Source organism: Schistocerca gregaria, chromosome 1, assembly GCF_023897955.1.
Source record: "Schistocerca gregaria isolate iqSchGreg1 chromosome 1, iqSchGreg1.2, whole genome shotgun sequence".
In the NCBI taxonomy this organism is placed as follows: domain Eukaryota; kingdom Metazoa; phylum Arthropoda; class Insecta; order Orthoptera; family Acrididae; genus Schistocerca; species Schistocerca gregaria.
The window spans coordinates 300,452,110-300,479,232 of NC_064920.1; the positions used below are offsets into that span (position 1 = coordinate 300,452,110).

The 27,123-nt window shown below is 37.7% G+C and overlaps 1 protein-coding gene across 1 annotated transcript in view; it reads left to right on the forward strand.

Moving 5' to 3' along the window:
- The window catches only part of LOC126341885 (regulator of G-protein signaling 11), a 1,532,239-nt gene extending 1,512,498 nt beyond the window's left edge, over positions 1-19,741 (forward strand). The window contains exon 17 of the mRNA XM_050001809.1: positions 16,063-19,741. Coding sequence (XP_049857766.1) covers positions 16,063-16,123 — 61 coding nt within the window. The 3' untranslated portion in view covers positions 16,124-19,741. The remainder of the gene's footprint in view (positions 1-16,062) is intronic.
- Positions 19,742-27,123: the final 7,382 nt, after the last annotated feature.

Consider the following 27,123-nt stretch of genomic DNA (forward strand, 5'->3'; position numbering starts at 1 on the left):
CAATCCACCTCGTAAGACCTACAATAAGATGGACTAGGTTTTGCAGTTGTTTTGAACGGTCTGTTGTATTTGATTGGAATGTTTATTGACCTTTTGACATTCTTCTGCTCTAAGAAACAGAAGATAAAGCTTATTGATGGCATCAGAGTACATACTCTATAATAGTTCAGCTGTGTAGCATTTAATCTGATGTCTGGATATTTCAAAATGTGTCTGTAGTTCAAGCCACTGACCTAAAATGCGATAACAGCAACTTCGATCGATAGCCACCTTGTGTCTGATGTGTGTCTTGTATGTATAATTTTAAGGGGTTTGGCTCAATCATTTACTGCTTTAAACAACTCCGTACATATCACTTGTCTAAAATAAGATTTAGAAAACCAAGAATAAGTTTCACAATTGGACGGTAGAGGACACTGTAAACTGAACTGAAAGGCAAAAACAGGGGATCAATACAAGATTAGGGACCTCACATTTCAGTTTCTGGTAAACCCCATTCTTAATACCCACCATTACAGAGACATTATCCCTACCAATTCCTCCCACTTTTTTAATATTTAAACTATAATCTGAAAGTCATGATTTTACTGCAGTAACAATACATTCAGAATATCCCTGTTCTACTTCAACAACTCCTAAAAAGGTGGAAATACCTCTGCTCTGTTGTTCTGAAAAATACTACACACACAGCCAACAATTTGGTTATAGAAACATCTGTAGAATCATCTATAACAAGACTAAAATGTCCATTAACATCAATGATCAACGGACCTAATTGCACAATGATTAACTACAAACAATGTAAGAGCAGTTTCAGCAGCTGCACGTGCGTACGTATGTTTGATAGACCGAAATGATAATGTTAACTGCCATGAAGATGAAAAAGATTCAGATGCTTTTAAATGTGTCTTAATTTTTCAATGCAAAAGTAAAACTGACAAACGCACATTCGGGTTGTATTGGCAATATTTACACCGCGCACTACTAGGTTCCCAGGGCACCTCTAACAGCCAATCCTTTAATTGTTCATCACTTAAGCACTCTTTTCTGAAATGTGGTACATACTGCTTGACATTCTTTTCAAGGACGTTCAGTCAGTCGTAAAACAAAAAGAACACTAGACACCAGTGGCGTAGCGCGAGGGGAGACTTTGAGACTTAGTCTCCCCTGTGTTCGTGCTTAAAAAAGATACAATAGTAATTCATAGCAAAAATATAAACAACTTTCTACTAAGAGCACTAAATGTGCGAAGACATCAGTTTTGTAGTATTGGTGTATCTGCCTGCTTGAGACTCGGCTGCTCTCAGTCTCTGCCTCCCTTCCTTTACCTGGCTGTGTGCACCTGAGCGTTCTCGGCTCCCCTCCACTCCCCCTCTTCCACGAAGGGCGGTGCGCTGCAGTTGCTAGCAGGTGTCGAGACTAGCCTCCGCCGCTTCTGTGCTGGCTTGTAACATGGAAGTGAACAGTCGCGCTGTTTGTGTTCATAGTCATTTTTGTGTGATTTTAGTGAATATTTTCGGTGTGTCGCCAACATGAGTGAGCCAGCAACTGAACACCTTATACAATTTTTATTAAAAACGCCTTTTTCTACATTAACGTACGAAAAAAAAGTGCGAATTGGAGGACAAACGACCTACTATACTCAGTGTACTTTTAAGTGAAGTCAAACAAAACCGCACTGTTTAGACAGGCTGGTACGGAAAGTATGATTGGCTGACTGCGAATGCAGTTAATAACAGATTATATTGTTATATATGTCTTCTGTTTGCTGGTGAAAAGGAATGATGCAACGAGGGCATTTGTACAATAAAGAACTTTGACAGGAATGCACAAAAGCATCAGATATCAAAACGTCACCTGCAGAACAAAGAATCTTTTCAGTTGTTGAGTAAAAGTAGATTTGAGCACCCCCTTTCTGAAGCCGCTCGTCTGACAGAAATAAAATACAACGAACAAGTTACATCCAGCAGGAGAGTATTGGCTCATCTTATTCAGGCAATTGTATTTATCTGTAAACAAGAACCAGCCTTTCGCGGCCATCGAGAAGACGAATCCTTCGGCAGCAAAGGTAACTATCTGGAATTGTTGGATTTACTAGCTCAAGGAGAGCATTTAATCCGAGACCATCTGTTATCATCTTCAATCTTTAAACGAACTTTTCCAGATACACAGAATGATGTAATAGAAAGGATAACTCTGACAGTTAATGAGAAAATAAAATCTGAAATTCAGAACTAAAATTTCATTTCGATTCAGGCTGATGAAACATTAGACGTGTGATGCAAGAGTCAAATGAGTATAATATTCAGGTACTGTGTTGCAGACAAAATTGAGGATAGATTCGTTGGATTTTACGATGTTTCTTGAGATAAAACTGCTTAAGGTTTGTCAAACATTATTCATGCAGTATTGAAAGATTGAAATGTGGAAGGAAGAGTGGTTAGTCAAACATACAGGGTACGTTCCGAAAGTAATGCAATTGAATTTCCCGCGCCGCTCCTAGTAGTCGGAGTGGGAGCGGGCCACATGGAGTAGGTAGGGGGGACACTAAGCTTTGCCGCGAAACCGGTTTCAGTGCTCTCCGAGCTGTGGAAGCGGCAGGACGTTTGTTATTGTAAACCTCTGCGCGCCGACCGTGTCACGGAAAAAATGGAATCGACGATCGAGCAACGTTACGCGATTAAGTTTTGTGCTAAACTGAACAAATCTTTTGAGGAGACTAACGTGGGTTTTTGAATACGACCGAGAAACAAAGCGCCAAAGCTCTGAGTGGCACACTGATCAGTCCCCCAAGCCCAAAAAGGCAAGAATGAGCAAATCAAAAGTGAAAACAATGCTCATTGTCTTTTTCGACAGCAAAGGAGTGGTCCATAAGGAGTTTGTTCCTCAAGGACAGACAGTTAACGCTGCCTACTACGTGGATGTGCTGGAAAGACTCCGCAAAAGGGTCGTCAGGACGAGAAAGGACATCTCCGCTACCTGGCAACTCCATCACGACAACGCGCCTTGCCACAACGCGCTACGAGTCCGCGAGTTCCTGGCCAAACACCAGGTGCCAACGCTGCCCCCCCCCCCCCCCCCCTATAGTCCTGACCTCGCCCCAGCTGACTTCTTTTTGTTTCCTAGGATTAAGTCAGCCCTGAAAGGAACCCGTTTTTCGTCCATAGACGAGATCCAATCCGCCGTGACGAAGACCTTGCGAGAGGTCCCAGAAGACGCCTTCCAGGGCGCGTACCGGTCATGGCAGAGTCGCTGGAAAAAATGTGTAGAGGCCCAAGGACAGTACTTTGAAGAATGTTAAGTGTTTGTGCAAATCTGTTCAATAAATTACTTTTAAAAAAAATAATTGCATTACTTTCGGAACGCACCCTGTATTGCGCTTCAGTAATGGCGGGCAGAGAAAGAGGACTACGGTACAATTGGTGAAACAGTTCTGTCCCTGTGAGCTGTTTATTCATTGCTACGCACACCAACTGAATTTGGTACGGTTACATGCCTCCAAAATCATACGACATGTAAGCATGTTTGTAAGTGATCTTACTGCATTCCATTCGTTTTTTAGCAGATCATCAAAACGAACTGTATTGCTAACTGATAAAGGATTTAAACTGCCACATGGAAGCAACACTCGCTGGAACTTTCGTTCCAGGGCAGTTTCAACAACATCTAGTCATTTCTCAGGGCTATACAGTGTGTTTAATTATATATTTGATGATACAGACTCTCAGCGGGACCTGGAATCTTTGAGCTGTGCTGTGGGAATGAAACGACGGATGAATGATCCTACGTTTGTCTGCTTGCTTTGCTTCTACCGAGGGTGTTTTGTTTATGTTCATCATCTCTTTAATATTCTTTAGTCAAAATCTGTCGGTATAACTGCTTGCCACGACGAAATAAGAACTGTTTTGAGAAACTTACGACAATTAAGAACGGAAACATTAGTTGATGAATGCATTAAATGCAGCTTGTGTTTGAATGGCAACTTATCATTCTGTGACATTCAAAAGACATCTCTCAGGGCACTAACTTACGAGATACTGAATTTGCAAATTGTTCAGATGGGAAGAAGGTTTCAAGACTTTCCCCAAAATCAGTCTGTTGAATTTTTGAACGAAAACTGTTTTGCGAACTATCAAAAAGAAGAAACTGTTTCAGTTATTAGAACAGTACCTTTTTTCAAACAAGAACAACTTGAAAATGAACTGTGTAACAGATAGGCTGATGTGAAAAAACACTATCTTCAAGAATCCTCTTAAAGTACATTGACAACACTGATTTAGACTCCTTTTATGAAGAAACAACGATGTTCCTGCGTTTGGTTTTGACTCGACCGCAACTACAGCAAGCAGTGAACGAACCATGAGTAAGCTTAAACGAGTGAAGAATTATTTAAGGAATTAAATGTCCAACATCCGGCTGTCGTGTTTGAGCACGTTAGCAATAGAAAAGACACTACTTGGAGACGTATCCAGTGATCAGAACTTTGTAGACCGAGTTATAGCCTTGTTCGTGGAAAGAAAAGACAGGCACATTGCACTTGTGTAAAAGAACATATATAAGCGCTTCTTCACTTGTTGCTGGAGTTCTACAAATTTGTCATCGTTTCTTGAACAAGTCGGTTATTATTATTATTAGTGGCGGTGGTAGTGGTAGTAGTAGCAGTAGCAGTAGTAGTTGTTGTTGTTTTATTTGATGCATTTCGTGTCATTTGTTTAAATTATTGATTATTGTACTATTTTGTCCCTCTATAATAACTGCAGAGTCTCCCCAACCTTTACAACCACGCTACGCCACTGCTAGACACTAGTTGTTAAACACACAATAACTCACTACAACACTGTAGTCTGTAATCTGGAACGCAGCTTCCCAGTTATGTAGCAGTCTGCAGTAGCTGGGAGAATTTGTGCACTAGTGATAATGCGAATGTTTGTTGCCTACAGCGCAGCGTCCAGTTAGCCAGTGTTGACAGCATTGTAGTCTTCTTTGTTGCTTAACTGACCTGTCTGCCTTTTGTTGCGCTATATTCGTTGTGATTTTTATGAAAATTAGTGATAATGCGTTTGCTGGCTCATCATGAGGGCTAATTTCTACTCCATTTCGGAAAAGAAAGCCGGTTATCAGGAGTTCAAGGAAAGTCAAAGCATATGTATCTGTTGCCTTCACTGGGTGCTTGCAACACGTGGAGGAGGTGCAGTTTGTTCTCCAACCCCCCTCCACGTCTCCGAATCCATCACTCCACGCAGCATACATAGCTTGTTCACTCTCCCCGCTGTCCACAAACCTCTATAGATGCCAAGTTACAATTCGCGGGAAGTATCATAAACTAATGTATTACGCTCACCCTCCAGAATTCTCGGCATTAACTTATTTCGCTGCCAGTATTTGGCCAGCTAGAAGATGAGAGATGGTAATTTTAAACTTAACTGATCGCCAGTTTTTGCACCAATGTACTGGATTAAATTCCAAACCTCTCCACAATCTCTCACGAAGGGAGGACATGTGACACTGTTCATAGTGATTCGTCCATCGGATGGGGATGTTAAGTTCGGGGGCCCCCTTGATGTTTTTCGAGAGAATTAGGCTATGTGCTAGCATCGAATTTCAACCTCTCTCTCTTCATCCATAACACGACACCACACATTGCCAGCACTCATCACAGTCATCCCCTATGTACAAAAACACGCTCGACACTCCGTAACAGGTCGGAGGAGGTCAATGGCAAACCACCTCCACTCGGACCCTTCCCAGGATGGCGTTTCAGGATTTCAGCTTTTGCTCACTAAGCTCAGTTCGCGAGTTTGGGACACTTACATACTATGGTATTTTTGCTTAAAACAGGCATTAGAGTCATTTGCCACCGCATTATGTTTGCTTTGTTGAGTTTGTCAGTCATCAGAGATGTTTGAAACTATTAGGTAACAAACAGCCATATATATATATATATATATATAGCTCAATAGGAAGGAAATCTAAGGAGTTAATTTCAGTTCATTTTTCGGTTATATCCTACATGTATTTGACCTGAATGAAACAGCCCGTTTTTGCAACACACTGAGTGAAAGTTTTAGTGCAATACATCCATGGCACTGTCTTGCAGGTGCACAAAGATTTCCATTCGTAATAGTTTTATCAAAGATTATTTTTTTCACAATTAAATGAGACCAGAAAAATCCATCAAAAAAATCTGTCAACCGTGAAAACTAAATTTTACCAGTCACACATCCTGAAATTCCGTCAAATTTGACGGGAAATCGATCAAATTGGCAATGCTGATCTTGACCTTGTGAAATTTGTTTGCCAACTGACGATATTTGTGGTGGTATGAGAGAAGTTTGACAAACTAGAATTTTCATTAAATAATGAATGTGTGCAGATACCTTAAGGCCACGGTTTTCACAATGTAAGTTCACTTATCGATATTATGCAAACAGTCAATCGCAGAATAGCTGCTAACACTTTCAGGAAGTATATATCTGTTTTGGCAGTCGGGAAAATCAAATGCTAAAAAACGCCGAGACTGGCGCCAGACATGCATCAGACTTAATACTACACTTCCTACTGCGGACATTCCAAATTATAAATGATGTGGTGTGGTGGCCTCAACTACGTACCCTAAGCCTCAGAGTTGAAATATTAAAGGGTTTGGCTGGTTTCGTTGTATAGGGGGCTGGGATACGTAGTTACGCTTTACAAGTCAAATACTACTGAGTCTGCAGTAAACAATGTGAATATACCATACACATGTACCAAATGGTCGAAGGTTCCTATCACTTGGCAATTGCGAATTATGAATGTAACATATAAATCTATAAATGAAGGATACCAATAAATAAATTTGCAGGTACCATTCTAATGACATTAAACGATGAATACGATAGCAGAAGTACCTTTAAGAATGCCGTTTATTACAGCAAAACACTTATTAGTGTCGATGGTCAAGCAATTAAATAAAATGTAAGTTGAATAACAGGGAAACAATAGATTCCTACTTCACGTAATTAGTTATGAGCAACAGCACAGCTCGTGAGATATTCACTTCTAAAGTCATACTACGTCTTCACTGCAGAAGCTACAGAAAACTCTCAAATGCACAAGTCGGCACTACTAAATATTTCTACATCTCGTGGTCAGGCGCAAATTGCTCCACTCTCCATGTCTTTCCCGAGACCGCCTGTCGCACCTCCTTGTCCAGCACTCCTCTGTCCTCTCCCGTGCTGTCCCTCACGCCACACTTCCATACAGTCTCTCCACGAGTCCTCTTTGGAACGATCACTGTGACTAGCTAAAGCGCTCCCGCCCTGTCTCCAAGCTAATGCGCACTCACAACAAACTTAATGAAACACATTCGAAATACTGAATTTACTTTTAAATAACTTGAAATCAAATAAATATTCCTACAGCTGAACCATAAACACGCTCTAACAAACATTAGTAAATACCTAAACAAATTAAATGAACATATATCAAAGGAATAAAACAGAAGTAAGCCTGTAGGCTAATGTCAATTTCTTAATGAACAGTATATATCGGACATAAACAAAGGCATATATGAGTAAATATATTTATAAGCATGCTGCTACCATTTTTACGTGTAACTGTGGAGTACTTATGGCCGGACGCGATTAATAGTAATCGGCCACTTTGACCTCCAATAAGTCACGCGTTATTCAAGTAACACGCCTGTGATTTATAACAATTTAGGTTTACACTAATAGCTTTCTAAAGACATGTTGATCCGACAAAATGGGATGAACTCATTAGATTTTGGAAATTCGTTGCTGGGTGTTACTTGTATAATTTATCATCAGATACTAAGCTTTAAACTAATAAAGATATTGAAAATCTGATCACATCATCAGAATCGTCGTGCAAATAATGTAATGTACATATTTCTTTTTGAGGTGTCATGATTCATCTGGCTACTATTAATTTCTATACGAACTGTGAAATGCCTGCCATTAAGTTTTCAGAAAGTCCGCCATCTTTGGCACTCCCTGCATGTCTCCTTCATTGACACAGTGTCATCGTGGAATTCCCAGCCACACAGTCCCTGGACCACATGCTGGGGCTACCCCTCTCGTCCGGCACCACGCGGTCGACCTGCCGAGTGGCCCATGTGGCCACGCCAACTCAAAACTTCGAATGTTTTCAGGATGCCACAACTCGGCTGTTACCTCACACTATTAACTGTTCCAAGTGCTGGAAAGCATTCCATCAACTCACTGGCAATACCCCTGTAGCTCACTATCCACTCCTCCACAACAACCACCCCTTACCTGACAAGCAGAGCAAAGATGATCACTTTGCATCCTATCTCCCCAATATCTTTCCCATCCCTGAAATGCTCATTTTGGTTACTCCCTCTTCCCTACCATCCACAAATATACTAACACTATTGCCCCACCCCTGGCTCCCAACTCCCAACCAACCACAGTGCATGACATGAAACAAGTACTTCATAGCAAATACAACCCATCCCCTAGTCACGAACGCACACCTATCAGCACCTTAAAGAATGCCCCTCTCTTGTTAGCCTGGCATCTCTTTATTCCACTATCCTCTCCACAGGTTACTATCCAAGGCCGTGGAAAACCTCTGAAATCTAGACTTCCTTAAACCACAGAAATCTCCACTGATATCTCCTCCAGTCACCTCATCTGCCACATCTCAGTGTTCACCAAGATCTTCAAATCTATCCTCTCCCAAAATACTCATCAAAACCTGAATCAACCCTACGTCATTCCCATTAACCGCTGTGGGTCCCATCCCATCTTCTCTTCTAATGACCAACTCCTGCACCTCATCCATCTCCTATCCCACCAGTTCGACACCCAAAATCCACTGTTTTTGTCTCCCTCAACCTACAGAAAGCCTGCAACTGTCTATGGTATTCCAGTCTCCTTTCAAACTCCAGACTTATGCAGTGCCAATGAAATATGTCTGCCTTATTGCATCCTTCCTCTCTAACTGCCTGTTCTTTGTCACCATTAACAACACCAACTCCCACACCTTCCATTCCACTGCAGGTGTACCCCAAGCCTATGTCCTCTCAATTCTATCTCCTTCACATGGCTGATATGCCCAAACCATCTCCACCATTTTGCCTCCTGCTGATGACACCGCATTTCTTGCTCTCAATCCTACACTCCACAAATCTCAATGATCCCTCTAAATCCATCTCTCAGTTTACTTCCTGAAGTAACCAGTGGCTCCTCAAGATCACTCCACAAATCTCAGTGATCCATCTAAATCCATCTCTCAGTTTACTTCCTGATGTAACCAGTGGCTCCTCAAGATCAACTCTTCCAAACCCCAGGCAATAATTATAGGAAGTGCCACCTGCAACTTGTATCTTCATGACCTCTACCTTACCATTTCTGTTTGTCCTATCCAGGTAATTAACATGGTGGAACATCTTGGACTAACAATTGACTGGCAAGTAACATTGAAACTTCACCTACTAATCATCCAACAAAAAGCTCACAATAGACGAACACTACTAATTGCCAAACTACTAACTGTCCTCCACACCTATAAATCCTTGATCTGTCCCATCCTTTGCTACACAAGTATTGGGTGGAACTCATACACTCCACCTTACTTTCTGCATCTGCTTACCTTTTCCCCATAAGGATCCTTTACCAACTCGCCAAATTCCACCTTACTCACACTGAACCTCTCTGAACAACCTACACAATACAGAAACTAAACACCAATAATGTTATTGTTTCTCCTCTACTTTCCAGTCCTCACATACTGCCATGCATTTACCGACACATCCTACCAATCCTCTGCCTACACACGCTCCACATACTCTCCCAGATAAACTTCAATCATCTCCCCCTCACAGACCATGAACTCTGCCCTGACATCTATCCATTCATGCCAGCTGTAGGTCCACCCCACCTAATCTTCATTATCATGGCTTCCTCTCCCACCTCTCCCCTCCCCAAACTTCATTACCCCATTTTTTTCCCCATCTGTCTTCCTTTCCCCACCCCCTTTCCCCAACTCTACCACCTCTTCTGTTCCAACAGCCACTCCTGCCCGATCATTGCTATCCAGAAGTCCTCCATCCTTACACCACCACATTCCTACCATCCTCAATGGCCAAGCTTTTCTCCTTCAGCAACTGACTCCCTATCCTGTGACATGTCCTTTCACTTTCTAATGACAGGAAAGCGTTTCTTTCAAATACCAGTGTTTCATTTTACTTTTTATTATTACTGTTTTAACTACCAATTCAAGAAATCATCTATCATATATCTAACAACTTCCATTTCATTTTGTAGCTTCAGAAAGCTTTGAATTCAGTGTGAATATCTCTACCTGTTTGTTGTTTTTTCGTTCCATTTTATTTTTTTATTGACAGTTGGCTGAAGAGCAGGTTGCCTGTAGTACTGACAGCAGTAGCAATAAAGAAAAAAAATCAGGAAAAGTGGTTAACCACTACCTGTGGATCAATTGTAACACTGCACTGCATGTTGAGGAGAGCAAGACCACTCAGTCTTTTTTGATTTGTGCTGTTTCTAGGTAGCTTTTTAAATGTTTTAAGTCAAAAATTACATTTCTGGGGTTGCTGTTCAAACTCGAGGGTAACTAGAATTCCATGCAGAATCCTAATATTGTAAAAAAAGTTTTGAAATGTACATCTGTAACACTAGCAAAGCGTTCTGTGGTCTTGTAGTTGGAGCTTGTTTAAGTCACTTTTCTTTACAAATGGAAAATTTTCCAGCCACAGAGGAAAGCTTTGTTTACACTGACGTTTAAAAATTTACGGAATCTAGTTCGGTACCATTTACTTTGGATTTATGCCCTGAAAGGAATCAGTTAAATTCTGATGGTTCTGAAACCTAACGTGTAGTTGGTGTGTTATACAATGAAAGAAAGGTGAGTCTCCTTTCATTCTGTAATATTTCTCTGAGCTACAAACAGGATTATTGTCTTGATATTTCATTGTCGACACAGAACTTGATACCATGGGCACCCACATGATAGGTCATTTGGTGTGTGGAGGGGGCGGAGGGGGGGGGGGGGCAGGGGGAGGGAGAAGGTGTATTGAACCTTTAGGTATGGAGTATTTGCAATATTCTGGAAGACAAATGTTGACTTGTAAGTAGATATAAAAAAGTGCTAATTATGGCCTGTTAAAACCTACATAGTACTGACTTTTAAATCATTTTCTAGAAAGAAAGACATCTGATTCCCATTTTTCTCCTTTGCCTGTGAGTTCTGGGGGGGGGGGGGGGGGGGGAAGAGAAGGAAAAGGGTGCAGTCCTCCCCCCCCCCCTCCCCCCCATACTGCCTCTGGACACAAGCACGTTTGCTCGGTACTACTAGTACTGTGATTGCTAATTCATCTTCTTCTATGAGTTTTAAGATCTAAATAAATAGATTTTATTGCTATCCAGTATAATTTCTTCTAAGCCACTGGACATGTTACTAACTTATTCTAATGTTGCAATAAGATCACAGTTATCCCGTTGCCGCCTTCTGTAAAGAGAAATGGTTCAGGAGAAGATTTTTTCCGTACCAGTAGCCTCCTGTTAGTATAACAGAAGCAATGGCTCTGAGTAACAGCACATAATAATGATTTGGGAGCGATTTCTTTCCTAATACATGATTCTAACTGTAACAAAAATCCACCATGACTAAAACATTTTTTAAAACTGCAGAATACTTCATGTTCTTAAATTGATCAGTTTTGCACATTGCCAAAAGTGATGAGTGTCTAGTTTCCGTACTGTAATGAACTGCCCTGCTTAACATAATGGCATTCTGAAACAGCTCAAAATTCATTACAGCATAGCAACCAGACACTCGTCACTTTTGGCAATGTGCAAAATGCATGTATTTAAGAACATGAGGCAATTCTGCTGTTTAAAGAAAATGTTTTGTCACATTGGATTTTTTGTAACATTTAGAATCATGTGTTAACAAAGAAACTGCTTCAATTTTGAACAGTTTCAGAAAGTCATTATGTTTAATGAGACTCATAACGAATTTTCTGGTGGGTTGTAGTGTCCCCATGCAATTCCTGATAACTACACTTGTTGTATTTTTTTTTTTTTGATCCCACCTAGGACATATTACCATATTTTTTTGGGTTCAACCCAAAACTTAATCTTGAAATTACATGAAGATCTTAAAAGTTTACTGAGTCGTTAAAGTTTATTCATTCAACTGTATTTTCACTGGACAAGACCTTTGTTTTTTTTTTCAGAAATGGTTTGTCTGTTTCAATTACATCATAAAATTCACATCAAGAAAGTTCTGAATTAATTTCAACATTTAGCAGATGTTTAACAGTAGTTACTGAAAGTCTCCACACTTGTGCAGACCAAGTGTTCCATGTAACTGAAAATTTTCTCTCATCTGGAGCAGATGTCAAAGACAAAGATATTGCATTCAACCACTTTAGTGAGATTGCAACATGAAATATCAATCTTTAATATCAACCTCTCCATCATATACAATTGAAATTTCTCCAATAGATAGTGTGCAATAAAGGCTATCATTGTTGCTGTCATTACACAATTTCAAAAATTTACATTCCTGTTGCAAGTTAACACTAAACACACACTCTCTTTTGTCTCTTGCTAAATGAACAGACAAAAAATAATAGAGGTAAAATGACCAAAAATGCACAGATGAGTTACTTCAAACATGAAAACAACATAACCCATTGTCCCTGTTCTGTTGTGAAATGACGTAGTTAAAAACCATGGCTGAACTGGTAGTTATGCCTGCCCATCAGTGTGAGTGCTTACTCCTTCAGCTGGAAGGGACATGGCCACAAGAGAATGTTTAAAAATGTAATGACAAACACGTAGGTCTAAAATTAAAATAAAAAAAACCCTTTACTGTAATCAGTTCTCAAATCTCAGACATTTTTGCAATCCAGATATTACCCCAGACAACGCTAAAACACCAGAACTGTCCTGGTTAATTGTGGACATATAGTAAGCCTACCAATTGGCTGCAGAGAATGCAATTCAGCAAATACTACAGCAATATATATAAACAGCCATTGGATACTATATTCTCTTCTATTGAAAGCTAGTTCTGTGCATAAATTACCACTCATTACCACTGATATGTTGTACTCCTGACCAATAAAAAAATTCACAATTGATACCACATAGTATCAAATGGGATAGTCTTAAATTCTCCAGTACAAACCCTGTTGAGTATACATTTAATCCTAAATTTTTGTAGAAAAATAGTTGCTCATTTCTTGCAATGTCTGTCATTTTGGCACAAAGAACAATGAAGTCCTTAAAACTGTTCATTCTATGGACAATTTGTTCTCTTATAATTTCACCTTATATAACTGTTATCTTGGTTTGAATAGCTGCAGTGAAGTATTGTGAATTCTTAGTACTTTTTTTAAGACACCTGTGCAAAACTAAATCATCAGCTTCAGCTCAGAAGCTCAGGACAGAATGAAAATTCCCATCATTTGGCTCATCAATATGTGACACTGAATTTCCAGAGTCATATTTGCCACACAGAACCACAGTTTCCACAGTTGACAGGACTCTTTCCTGCAGTTTCCTACCATTAGCACCATGATGTGGCATTTCACTGTTTAATTGATGCACTATGTATGTACCTTTCCTCTCTGTGTGCTGTCTTTAAAATACTACCCCTCTCTGTAAATGACCTTGAGTTCACAACTGGTCTGCAGTAGTACTTCATGAAGTCCTCAGAGTTTTTACACTTATGAGCGCAGAAGCTTCTATGATACCTCGTTGCAACTCAGAGGGATGGGAGAGGGAGGGGGAGGAGGAGGGGGGGGGGGGGAACTATTGGCCTGCAGCCCCAACCAGATCACCTGTTTATTCTCAGTCTCTCAGAGAGAGAGAGAGAAGACTCCTTGCAACATAGCTTTCAGACTTGACAGCTTCAAAAATTTTCTCATTATTGTAGTAGAATTTGCAGATGACAATCTATATGTGTGGTCTTGTACTGCATTTCATTGCACTATTAGATGCATGATAGGTTGGTCTATTTTGGACCATCTAGAATCACTATAGCATCTGAGTTCAGATCATAATAGTCTTCTATTCCTTGAAGAGTGACTAAAAGCTTTCTCAAAGTTTATGTATTGTTTTCCTAGTACCATTTGGTATAGATTTTGAGTTTCCATAACATCCTTTTTGATGTTTAATAATGTTATGAGATGAGTAAAAGAACCATCTTTAAGCAGCTTTTACAGGAAGCCTTCATTCAGGTGACTACTAGTGCTATATCATTGCAACTGTGTAGAGAAGCCTTGACTGCTTCCACATATCATCGGAAATGCAGACGAATGCTCAAGTTATAGTGCAGCTTCTATCTAATTCAGTATTAATAATACTATAAATTAAAATGAAACCTTATCCGCCATGAAGCTCTTAATTTCTTTCAGCCTTCATCTTTTATAATCAACACTGAGGGTACCCAGATATTGCTTCATGTGGCAACTGGAGGGAGAGGGAGCAGTAGCACATCTCTCTCTGTGCTAAAGTGCTAATCCTTGGGAAATATCACCTGTGACTGTAACAGGAACATACTATAGGGGCATTTGCAGTTTTAGTAATCCTTAGTTTATGATTTAGTATGACATTACTACATGCACAAACAAAGTTGACACTCAGTGCGATGACTGATGGGAGTGACTGTAAAGGCATTTCGCATTTACAGTCACTCCCATTGGCCACCACGCTGAGTGTCAACTTTGTCTGCTTGAACAATAGATTTACCAGAATCATACAGACTGGGAAAGGTACAGTACATAAATAGTTATAGAGCTGGGCCACAATATAGAAACATTAAAAGCTAATTCTGTATGAATTGAAAACAATAACAGATTGCACAAAAAGTCTTTATGTTCACACTTTGTGTCTATATTCCCGTGGTTCTCACCACTGCTCCTGAACTTCACAGCTCTCCTAGGTACAAACAGCAGTTATGTTCATAGACAGAGCAAATGCTTTTAATGAGTATCTTATTTTCTTTTCTGATTTTTGTGTGTGTGTTTGTCTCTCTCTCTCTCTCTCTCTCTCTCTCTCTGTGTGTGTGTGTGTGTGTGTGTGTGTGTGTGTGTGTTAGTTTAAAGTGGGTTGCTTTATTTAATAATACATACTGTAAAGATTTTTAGTGAAATTTGCTATCACCTTCTATATACTAAGTTGATTCCTCAATTCTCAGCCATAAGAGAGACTTACACTAGGGCCTACAAGGTAGTTGTCTGTGATGTGAATTGTCTGTCTGTTCAACTTACATGACAGATGGTAATTTAAGAGTCAATACTAAATGGAACACATTCTGGATTAATTTCTAGGTATGAAATGATACTTCATGAGTTTGCCTCCAATCAGTGTCATCTTTTGTTATGAAAAGAGTGGTTTGTTTTTATTTTACCTGCATCTTGCTAATATCGCAGGAGCCTGTTTCACATTAACGGTGAAAAGTATTGTATGTAACCCACCCATTAAACATAAATATTTTTAACTAGAGACTTCATTTTGTCATGTAAATATTGACCTTAGAATCAGTAGATCTGAGTACTTGTTTTGTAAGAACTACAGAAGAAATGTGCCTGGGCTTTGCAAGCTACTCCTCCACTCACTTAGAAACTGATGTTATAAAGAAACCAAAACACCAACTAGGTAGGTCTGAGTCTGAGTGATAAGTATTTTGGTTGATCTTACTTTATTAACAGAGGACAGAAATGAGTTCTGTCTTAAAATTCTATTACATCGTACTTTGTGATACAAAGTGTATTTTCATAATGCAAATTACAGAATATTTCAGTGGCTCCCTGCTGTTATTTAATTCAATCAATGTACATTTTTGTTGTGCTGTATAATTAAATAATTTTTCAGTGGCTGTAGGTATGAAGAAGTATTCAGTTTGTTAGATACCTTACCTATTTACTTAAATATTGCTGTCATAAACAGGTAAAACAATCTTGAATGTAGATGAAACAACAGATTTTTGGGTACTTAAAGTGTGCTGAGTTATCTTTTGATTGTGTGTAAAACCCATTACATAATTCTTTTTTTCTTTCAACAGGGAGAGCTGTAAGGTGGATGCTCCATACGTGAAGACTTATGCAACACTTGGTTACCTTTAAATGTTTTTTTATGAAGAATTTATCCTAAAAACATTAAGTTAGCATAATAGATTAGTTGAAGCCTTCAGAAGTGAATTGTTGAGATCTGTGTTGTTATTCACTTTACATTCGTAGTGTCAGCAGCTCTGTCCCTTGAATAAAAGTTAATAAAAGATAGAATGGCATGGTATATAATGGCAAATGGTAGAATGCAATGTAGTCACTGTCAAAACTCTCTGAAAGAATGATTTATCATTATTATTTGAGCAGATTTATTAAATTATGTTGAGTCCTTAAAACTTCTGCTCTTTTTTATGAAGCTTCTGGAATATTATTTTCCTGGTGGCTTGGCATGACTTAGAGTTGTTTCTTGAATATTTAATTTATTTGTACAAGTAACTATTTAACTCATATTTCATGTTGCTCACCCAAAGAGCTTTCATTGATATATCAATGATCTGTGTCATATACTAATGATGATGTTTGTGCCGCTTTAGAATATTGTGACTTGTATTAATAACTAATAAAAATTGCTTAAAGGGAAAAAATAGAAGTTAAATGTAGGACTGTGTGTAAGGACAAGCTTAGATTTAATAAACATGTAAACAGCAGCATCATTTTCCTTGTTAATCTGTGTGGTGGATCCGGCTGGCGCTGAGTTTGTTCAGTGTGAGGCAAATGTTGTCAGGACTGAAGAGCTGCAAAACTGAGCCCTTGTAACAGCCACGGCCTGACAATTGCGTCCCACAATGGGCTCAACTCTTCTGCGCCCCCGGCGCCCCTCACAAAAGCCAAGCTTTGTCTGCTCAACACAGTATCTTGAATCATATCTTCTCAATAAAGTATCTTAAAGAAAGCTGGTTTCCTTCCTACTATCAGCTCTGAGTCCATGTGGTCTTGTTTCAGTCTGTCAAAAGAAAGATTTTGTCAACATTTTCAGCACTGAAAAATTTGCTAAGAGAATAAAAAAAGAAAGAAACAATTATTTGATCCACATTTAATGCTCTCAAGGAAAGTTTATAAAAGTCACTAGACCACAGGATGTGGGCTATAATACAGAACCCTGGACCAATATGTAGTTGGGGTGACAAAATACTGTATTAACACAATATATAATTTCAGTATTAATACAATGAAATTTATTGCTCTGTTTTGATAAGCAATGTAGCTAAGTGTGCTACTCTACATATATATATGTATATCTATATATAGACACATATTACATTCATAAGTACTGTATCAGATTATTATATAATTATCTGCATGTTAACTTAAGTGTGTGTGTGTTACTATCACATACAAACATAATCAAATAAATTATGTGGTTATATTGGATGTTGTGGATGAATGTGAATTACTCAATTATAATTATTACACATAGTTATAAATATATTAAACTGAACTGTAGTTTTTAGCTTTCGTATAAACTTTGCGATGTTTTATGTGTGTGGATGCACACCATTTGCTTGTTTAATTCAGTACAGTTAGACAATGTGTCATAGATTTTGTAGTTAATCATGCCAAGTCATCATAGTAGCTTGATATTATTTTTAAAGTTAGGTAACAGTTTTTTAATCAGCAGAAAGCTCTAATTACACAATAGTTGAGTCATTATGATACAGTATTGGATCTTGAATAAAGATTTATCTTGAAGATATGTACTTCATTTAGACTGTGCCATTGCTTATTTTAAATTTAATTTCAATGAAATGGACAGTCATCTTATCCAGTCACAAAGATGAGATTGATAGCCACAACAAAGAAGATTCTATAATTAGCATCTGTTCCACATAATATCTACAATCTGAATATCTGTGTTGTGCTCTTCTGACCATAAGTGATGTGGATCCTCATTTATGGAATGCAGTTGATGGAAATGCTGACAGTACAAATGCTAGGAAGTGTTAATAACTAATGTAATTTTTCTGAAATTTTGAACATGTTTGAACAACCCCATGCCAACAGCCCACACTGATGACCTAATGTGAAGCACTGTGAAGAGAGTGCTTTTAAAAACCAGACTTCCACATAATTTAAAATGTGAACAAATTAAAAGTATTACTTACATTTTTATGTAATTGTCTAAAATAAGCCTATTTTAATGTGGTCATAATGTATTAATAATCACTGTGTTAATAGAAATTACATGTCTTAACTGATTTTCAACTAAACACAGTCAGATACATTACTACGTAGAATTGGAATAGTAAAAGAACAATACACAAAATTCATATTTGAGATACTGATTGGCATATAAACTGTTTTATTCCTTCTCTTAGATTTATTTGTTTACATCTGTAAGTGCTTATTTTACCAACAAAACAAATGAAAATAATTTAAATGGTATACTTTCCATTAAAAATAGCATTTTTTAAAGTGAGAGAATTAGTCATTGTTAGTAAGTGACATACTATAAATGTATATATTAAAGTGTTAAGAAAAATAATGTAGTCATTTGCATATAAGTTTACTTCAAATACCCAAGAGCAGAAACTGAGTATTAACAATGAAGAAATACCATGATACAAAGAAGATAATCTGAGTGTTGTTGCTTTTTTTATGTGGACCAATGTGATGGATTAAAATTAGGTTGTAGCAGCTTGTGGTGTAAAGCCAAGTAAAACAAAAAATGACCTAGTGAGAATAAATGTTTGTGCATCATACACAAGTTAACAGTACTACTTTAATACTTTGAACTACATTTAGAGCATGCAGAATGAACCCATCTGTCCCTCACCTAGATTCATTGTGCTTGAATACTGGCCACAACTGGAACTTTGCCTGCTAACATAAAATATTTAAGTAATTCTGTAGTAATAAATTATTATATCTTTGTTAGAAAATCATATACTAACACTTTTGTGTATTATTACCTTTATAATGTCCTTCTCCTCAGAATTTAAGCAGTGTGCTATTGAAACTAGGGTGAGCCTGATGGATCTTTTCTATTCTACTTTGCAGAGCAATGATAAATGTCTGTAATGGGCCTAGAAAATTTTGTGTACTGTATTTCATGAATAACATAAAAGTAATGAAAATGTGATTCTGTATCCTTTCACTATTGTCATCACCTATCTGTGTGTGTGTGTGTGTGTGTGTGTGTGTGTGTGTGTGTGTGTGTGTGTGTGTGTGTGTACGTGTGTTTCCTTAAAACAAAAACATCAATTATTTATATTGTTGTTTACTATTTCAGTTTTAAAGTAAGTTGATTAATATTAGTGAAGTCAGTCCTGTCAAATTTGAAATATTCTTGACTAAAAATTTAGAAGTAAAGTTAAATGATACAATCAGAAAATGGTAATATGTATGATTCAAGAGTTGTGGCTAATTAATGTATTCAAATTGAAGTTTCAAAATCTTTCATTCACTATTCAACTGACTTAATTGGATACACACCAGTCAAGAATAACGTTCAGGTTCATATATGGTCACAGGAAAGAATTATGATTTGGCAGATACTAAATGAAAGAATTAAGTGAACTGTACATATAATTAGTTTTGTAATGTTATGCATATATAAATGTATTTAGTTAATACTTACACATTTAGGAAAAGCTGTTAACATGTTGTATATGAAAATGGTGTAGATTACTGTGGTTTAAAAAAATAATAAAAAATAAAGTGTTTTAAAACTTTAAACCAACACTTATTTACTTAATGATTTCCAGTGTCCAATTGAAATTCTATTGCAATCAGTTTTTGTCCAAATCAGGCAAAGTAATTTCTAAATAAAATGTTTCACACTGAATTTGCTAGGCAATGTTTGGTCTGATTGACATACTTTATGTAGAATAAGATGAGCCTGAGGAATGGAGACAGAAACAAATATTTTATAACTGCTTTTTAGTGTGAGTTATGCTAACTACTCTTATCACACAAATAAAGTTTCTATGTTGTGTATGAGAAGAAGACTGTGACCATTGAGTGAACCAAACCAGATTAAAATCCAGCTACTAGTCATTTTTATTTTTGAATGACTTATTTGTTTGCATATTGCCTTTATTATCATTAACAACACTCATTACGATGCATCACTCTCAAGAACAAGTCAAGTTGAGATGCATGCTGTACTGAGCCATCTGCAGGTAGTGCCTTTCTTGAAAATAAATGTGAGTGATTAAATAAATAAATACAAAATAAACAAAGTTGATTGGTTCCAACTATTTGCCCATTTCAAAATTAATTAGGCCTTCTTTGGTTACAGCAAAAAAAGAACATTCCTACTTGCTACCGTGGGAATCTAAAATTAATTTCCTGTCATAACTCGAGTTGAGTATTCATTGCTGGAATAATCTGTCTAGTATTACTGTTATGTTATTACTGATAAGTTGTCAGGAGAATATTATTTTCTACTTCACTGCTTTTGAGTTTTGATAATGTACCTGATAGTATTAAACAATACTCGGTGTAAGATGCTGCTTCTCTTTCTTGCTTAGCTTTCAGTAAATATTTTAAGGCAATAATTTTGACTGAGTACCAGTATCCGTGCAAGAATGCAATTATCATGACAGATCAGATTATCTGCTTGGTCATACCATGTCATCCATAGATATTCATTCCTCAAACTGATTGTGATTAATGGTCGGGACAATATTTTTCCACAATTCTGTATTCTATTAAATAAATAATTGTGTGCATACATAATGTTTTGAACACTCACCAACCTCCTATTTTGGCCAGTATGGCTCTGTTACCTTTTGCCTTTGTACTAAGGTGAAGAATTGTTAATGGTGAGTAGAAAAACTTCGTAATGGCAGACCATGCTATTATGATGTATTGTACAATGCAATGGAATAATGTGCATTACACAAAGAAAAACAGTGATAAGAGTCTGTGACAAGAAATTTCAGTTGCAAGATTTGACTTATGAAATGTGTAAGTAATGATGCATGGAAGATATACCGTCGACATGTCAGCAAACCAGTCTCTTCTCAACTTTATAAAAAACTGAAACATGAAGAAAGGTTTTACATATTATTACTAAAGGGTAGTGATGTAGTACTTAATAAATAAAAACATAGTTCTATACTGATGACAACATTACAGAGAGCAAGAAATGTGTATGTGTATATTCTGCAAGACATAAGACAAGATGGTTTCAAGAAGACTATACCTGTATTCTTCACATTGTTCTTAAAACAGATGATAATTGAACTTCAGTCATGGATGCATTCAGTACAAGAATATGAGTTAATTATAACCCCAGAATTATTAGTTCAATGAAACTGCAATAATTTATTACAATGCCCCTTGAATGTCTCAGACAAAGGCTATTTAAGACATGCTGCCACAGGATGTCAAGGCAGTTGGGACTATAGTGTATGAATTTTTCCATTTGGTTGAAACAGATAAATATTGTGATTTATACTGGTGCCATTTCATGTGATATGACGTTCATTGCCATGACTGACATGTAGGCATGATCCATTCCTTCGCACTTCACTACAACTTTAGATGTTAGCATGACCACACATATGTACTACAGTCTACAATGTGCATATTCTTTCATGTCTGGATTAAGTATGATTTGTTAGGTACTTTTTGTAGTTAGCATCATGTAACATCACCACTTATAATTGAAAATGCATTCAGACTGCTGTGTAAGCAACAAGCAATTTGTAATATTCCTGATATGTAGTAGCTAGCACCAGATATATAAGGGGGTTGTGGGTTTAAGTCCAAAACCCGAAATGGATGTTAGGGCATAGGAGCACTATACATTAGACTATATTGCACTGTGAATAACTAGGCTAATACATTTCAGGGTGCTATAACATATGATGTCATGCCACAAGTACTAGCCATAGAAATTAATTATAATAACTGTATTTATACATGAAATTTAGGACGGTATCAGATATTATGATATTTGTTCACATAGCTGCATATATACATGAACTACATTTTTATAACATTTCCATATTTTAATCATGATACCTGTAAGCAATAGGAGATTCTGTTTTAATAAGAAAAAATTTAGTGCTTGATACAAAAGGTGGTAAGGGGTTTGATTCCACAACATAGACACTGTACAGTAATCACTGGTTACAAAAATGTGCTGTGCTGTGCTGTAGGTGTCAGCAATACTTGTGGTTGTTCCTTTTCTGAGTGAAATTCACATGTTGATATATTACTAGCCTGCTTATGATGAGTGCAAGCATAATTGTTTGATATACTAATCCAAATGTGTATGACCAGTGTCTGCATATCTTGTGAAGGCACATATTATTTGTAACATGCTCTTTTGTAATGTAGGCCTGTATAATGATATGTTACTGGCATTTTATATAATACTTATATGTATGATTTTTATGTAAATGTGATAAATGCACAAATAAGGTTTTGGTATTGAATGAGGCCTTCACACAATGAATGATGATTATGTAGGATGATCCTCAGTTCTGCATAATGTCCATTTATTGTGTTAATGTGGGTTTGTTATGAATGTTACACTGATAATGTAATTTGAAAAAGATGTAACTGTATTATGTCTTTCATATTATTTTATTTCTAGATAGTTTGCAGATAACATGCAATAAAAACAACATATTTTAGATTTTAGCATTGACTCCCTATAGACAAGGTAGTAATGTTTTATACTGCACTCTGCTAAAAAAGTACAGGGTTGTATACAGGAGAGCACATTTTGTCATCACCTCCTGACTTTGTATGTTTCATTTGGATGCTACATTATTTTGTAAAACAAAATTGTTAACATTTCCTGTAATGTAAACATGACATTTCTTTACTTTTTAACAATGTAAGTAATAAATGATGATGGTTGCAGCAGCACCATACAGAAATGATAGGTAGCTATGTGCACATGCACATATACAATATGTGATCAAAAGTATCTGGACACCTGGCTGAAAATGATTTAAAAATTCACGGCACCATCCATAGGTAATGCTGCAAATCAGTATGGCGTTGGCCCACCCTTAGCCTTGATGACAGCTTCCACTCTTGCAAGCATGCATTCAGTCAGGTGCTGGAAGGTTTCTTGGGGAATGGCAGCACACTCTTCATGGAGAGCTTCACTGAGGAGAGGTATCGATAACAGTCGGTGAGGTGTTCTATAGAATTCAGGTCAGGACTCTGTGCAGGCCAGTCCATTACAGGGATGTTATTGTCATGTACACATTCTGCCACAGGCTGTGCATTATGAACAGTTGCTTGATCGTGTTGAAAGATGCAATCGCCATCCCCAAATTACTCTTCGATAGTGGGAAGCAAGAAGTTGCTTAAAACATCAATGTAGGCCTGTGCTGTAATAGTGTCATGCAAAACAACAATGGGTGCAAGCCCCTTGATGGAAAACATGACCACACCATAACACCACTGCCTCCAAATTTTACTGTGCGCACTACATATGCTGGCAGATGACGTTCACCGGGCATTCACCATACCCACATCCTGTCATTTGATCGCCACATTGTGTACCATGATTCATCACTCCACACATCATTTTCGACTGTGCAATCACCCAATGTTTATGCTCCTTGAATCAAGTGAGGCATCATTTGGCATTTATCAGCATAATATGCGACTTATGAGCAGCTGCTCAACCATGAAATCCAAGTTTTCTCACCTCCCGCCTGACTGTCATAGTACTTGCAGTGGATCCTGATGCAGTTTGGAATTCCTGTGTGATTTTCTGGATAGATGTCTATTACACATTACAACCCTCTTCAACTGTCGGTGGTCTCTGTCAGTCAACAGATGAGGTCAACTTGTATGCTTTTGTACTGTACGTGTCCCTTCACATTTCCACTTCACTATCACATCAGAAACAGTGGACCTAGGGATGTTTAGGAATGTGGAAATCTTGTGTACAGATGTATGACATTAGTGACATCCAATCACCTGACCACATTCGCAATCCATGAGGTCTGCAGAGCACCCCCTTCTGCTCTCTCACAATGTCTAATGACTAGTGAGGTCACTGAGGTTGAGTACCTGGCAGTAGGTAGTAGCACAATGCACCTAATATGAAAAATATATGTTTTTGGGGGTGTCTGGATACTTTTGATCATATAGTGTATATGAGGGTGACACCTACCAAAGTGTCATGTTGACTACTGTATTTGTTAGTTTGGTTGTGTCAATCAGGTGTAACACACACATAGGCTTGTACCAATGGGGCTACTTGTTGCCCAAGGTGCACCTTTCTATACAGAAGCTATTTGTGGCTTTTGGCATCATAGTGTTACTGTATGAATAGTTACAGTTAATAACAATGTGTGTCTATAAGCATATAAATACTTGTAATATGGACATGCATACTGTATGTATACATTATTGTATGGCATGTATTTTGCAATTTTTGGGGTGTGGTTTGATAGTGGGTATGTCAGCCTGAAACTGGTAACCACTGCAGAAAAATTTTGTGTTAGAGTGACTAAGACAGACAAAATAGAAAGTTATACAATTTCCTCATTTAGGTAAACATTTGCCCATTTCAGGGTCACTTTAGAAGTAACATAAGCGATTTTAAATTCTATGAAGGAAATACTATGGTATACTTTACAGAGTGACAAACTGATGAAGACAGATCTTTTTAAACAAGTTGTCATTGTATTTGGTTCACAATTACTGGTGTAACTCAATATATTTGGCTTTAGTAGCTCTGGAGTTTTTGCAAATCTAGTTTCTTCTCATAAATGCTTTACATGACTTGTCATCTAGAAAGATGTTTAGTTATTCCTGTTAAAAAAAATTGTCACTGTGGTGTTATATGCAAAATAGTCACAATAAGGAAAAGTTTGGTTTCGGTTTCTTGGATAATTTAGTGATAATAGAAGTAATTGGATGTTGCAGCAGATAATGACCAGGTGTGATGGAGTCAGTGATGTGGTTCAGTTGATGTCATTGGCTGGGGTAGGACTCACATTAATGAGCAGGTCCTTGACAAGAAGGCGTTCAACAGGAAGTAGGAGAGGGCATCCACTCAATTCTCCTTGCATCATAAAGTTGCCTCAAATTGTTTGGCATTACCAGATTACATGAAACAGTTGTGAAATGGAACTATAGAAACAAAAATTCTGCAGTGAAACATGTATCCAAGACACAGCAACCTAAAAAGACACAGTATTCACAAATCAGCAGCAGTAAATGTCAGTCCAACTACACAAAAACAACAAAAACATGTTTAACACATAAATACAGACTTATTACACCACAAGATAAGCCAAATACAGTATACCACTCACAGTATACAACTTCACAAATACTCCCAAACACCATTAAACAATTAAAAAAGTTAATCACTGGCTTACATTATTATGGTACCAGAAGCTGAGATGTTTGCATGCTAAACTGTAAAGCTCACTGTTTATTTGTTTGAGTTCTTCCTTCTTTTCATATTATAAAAATCCACAATCAATAAAGCAGAATCCATCCAAATTAGCAGATGAGACATGTTGTATTTGTTGTGCCTGTTGACATTTAGACAATCCACACAGTGCATAAACAGCTTGTAATTTTGATGGAAAACTAGCTGGCCCACCAAGCATAACACTTTCTCACCAGTGCTTGGTTTAGACTTAAAACTCCACTTTGTTTTCTAGTGACGCTATGGACATATACTATAAATGATATTTCTTAGCTAAAGATACAGTGTAGCTTTCTTCATTGAGAGTCATTACATTGTTTGCATTATTAATATTTATCCTCAGGTAATTCTTTAATTTACCTAAGTCTTTCATCTGAAATCTCTTGAATAACAGATTCTTGATTTCTTGTATTTCTTCTTTACTTTTAGAGCAAATTAGCAAATTATCAACAAACGCAATTATATAAATCATGTAATTTACAGTTATCAGTATATACAGGTAATAATAATACAAACTTCTTTTAAAACTTAGAATTTTTAAAAACTCATCCAATTAATGGTGTCATGCTTGACAATTTTCTCTCAAGTCATATAAAACCTTAATTAATTTAAAAACTCCACCTGTCCATTCTTCTGTCCTGGAGGGTGCTTTACAGAAATTTCTGAGAAGACTGTATCATTAAGAAATTCAGTCTGTACATCCATTTATCATACAATTAAGTCAGTCGGGGCCCCAGTGCCTGAAGACAGAGGCCATGTTTGTGTGCATTGTGCTTGTGCGAATGTGTGTGTGTGTGTGTTTGTGTGTGTGTGTGTGTGTGTGTGTGTGTGTGTGTGTGTGTGTGTGTGTGTAGATGGACCAGATTGTGAAGCAGCCATTGAAATAAAGGATGTTATATTCAGCTGCATGTTGTGGCCCACTTTGCTCTTGGTCACTGTTCAGCAGTGGCCATTCATACTGGTAAAGAACTGGCTGGTAATCATACCAGTATAAAAAGCTCTTCAATGATTGCAGCAGAACTGGTGTATGACATCACTACTTTCAAAGGTGATGTGGCCTCTAAATGGGAATGAATGGCCACTGTCAAACTATTGCCTAGGGCAATGTAGACCTTATTTGTGACATAATATGCTTGTGTGGAATGGCTGCTTCATAAGCTATGCCATTTGGAGCCTCCCCTCCATCAGCAGCTTCTGTGAACTGTGCAGATGGGATTTATCCTTACAACACACTGGCTGCTCTGAAAATCATTCCAGGCTCAACTAAGGTTACCTACCGCCCCACACTTCCACTCAACAGTTTCCAGCCCCTCTGACCTATAACTACCTGCCTCGAGGTGACTGGGTGTTTGTGTTGTCCTCATCATTTCATCATCATTCATGAAAGTGAGTTAGGACTGACCAATGGTTGGAAATTTGTACAGGCACTGAAAACTGTGCAGTTGAGAACCCCACAAACCAAACGTCATCATCATCATCATCATCTGACCTGTAACCTCTTACAAATTCATGTCTCCCACTTTTCATCTGCTCTGCCCTCTGCTTACATTATTGGTCCTTTCCTTATCTCTTCTGCTCTCCTTTTCGACTTCCTATCCCTACCATCCACAGCTCCCAAATCTGTCTTGTCTGGCCACTTTGTCAGGCAGCACTTAATCCTCTCCCTCCTGCCCCCCCCCCCCCCCTCCCA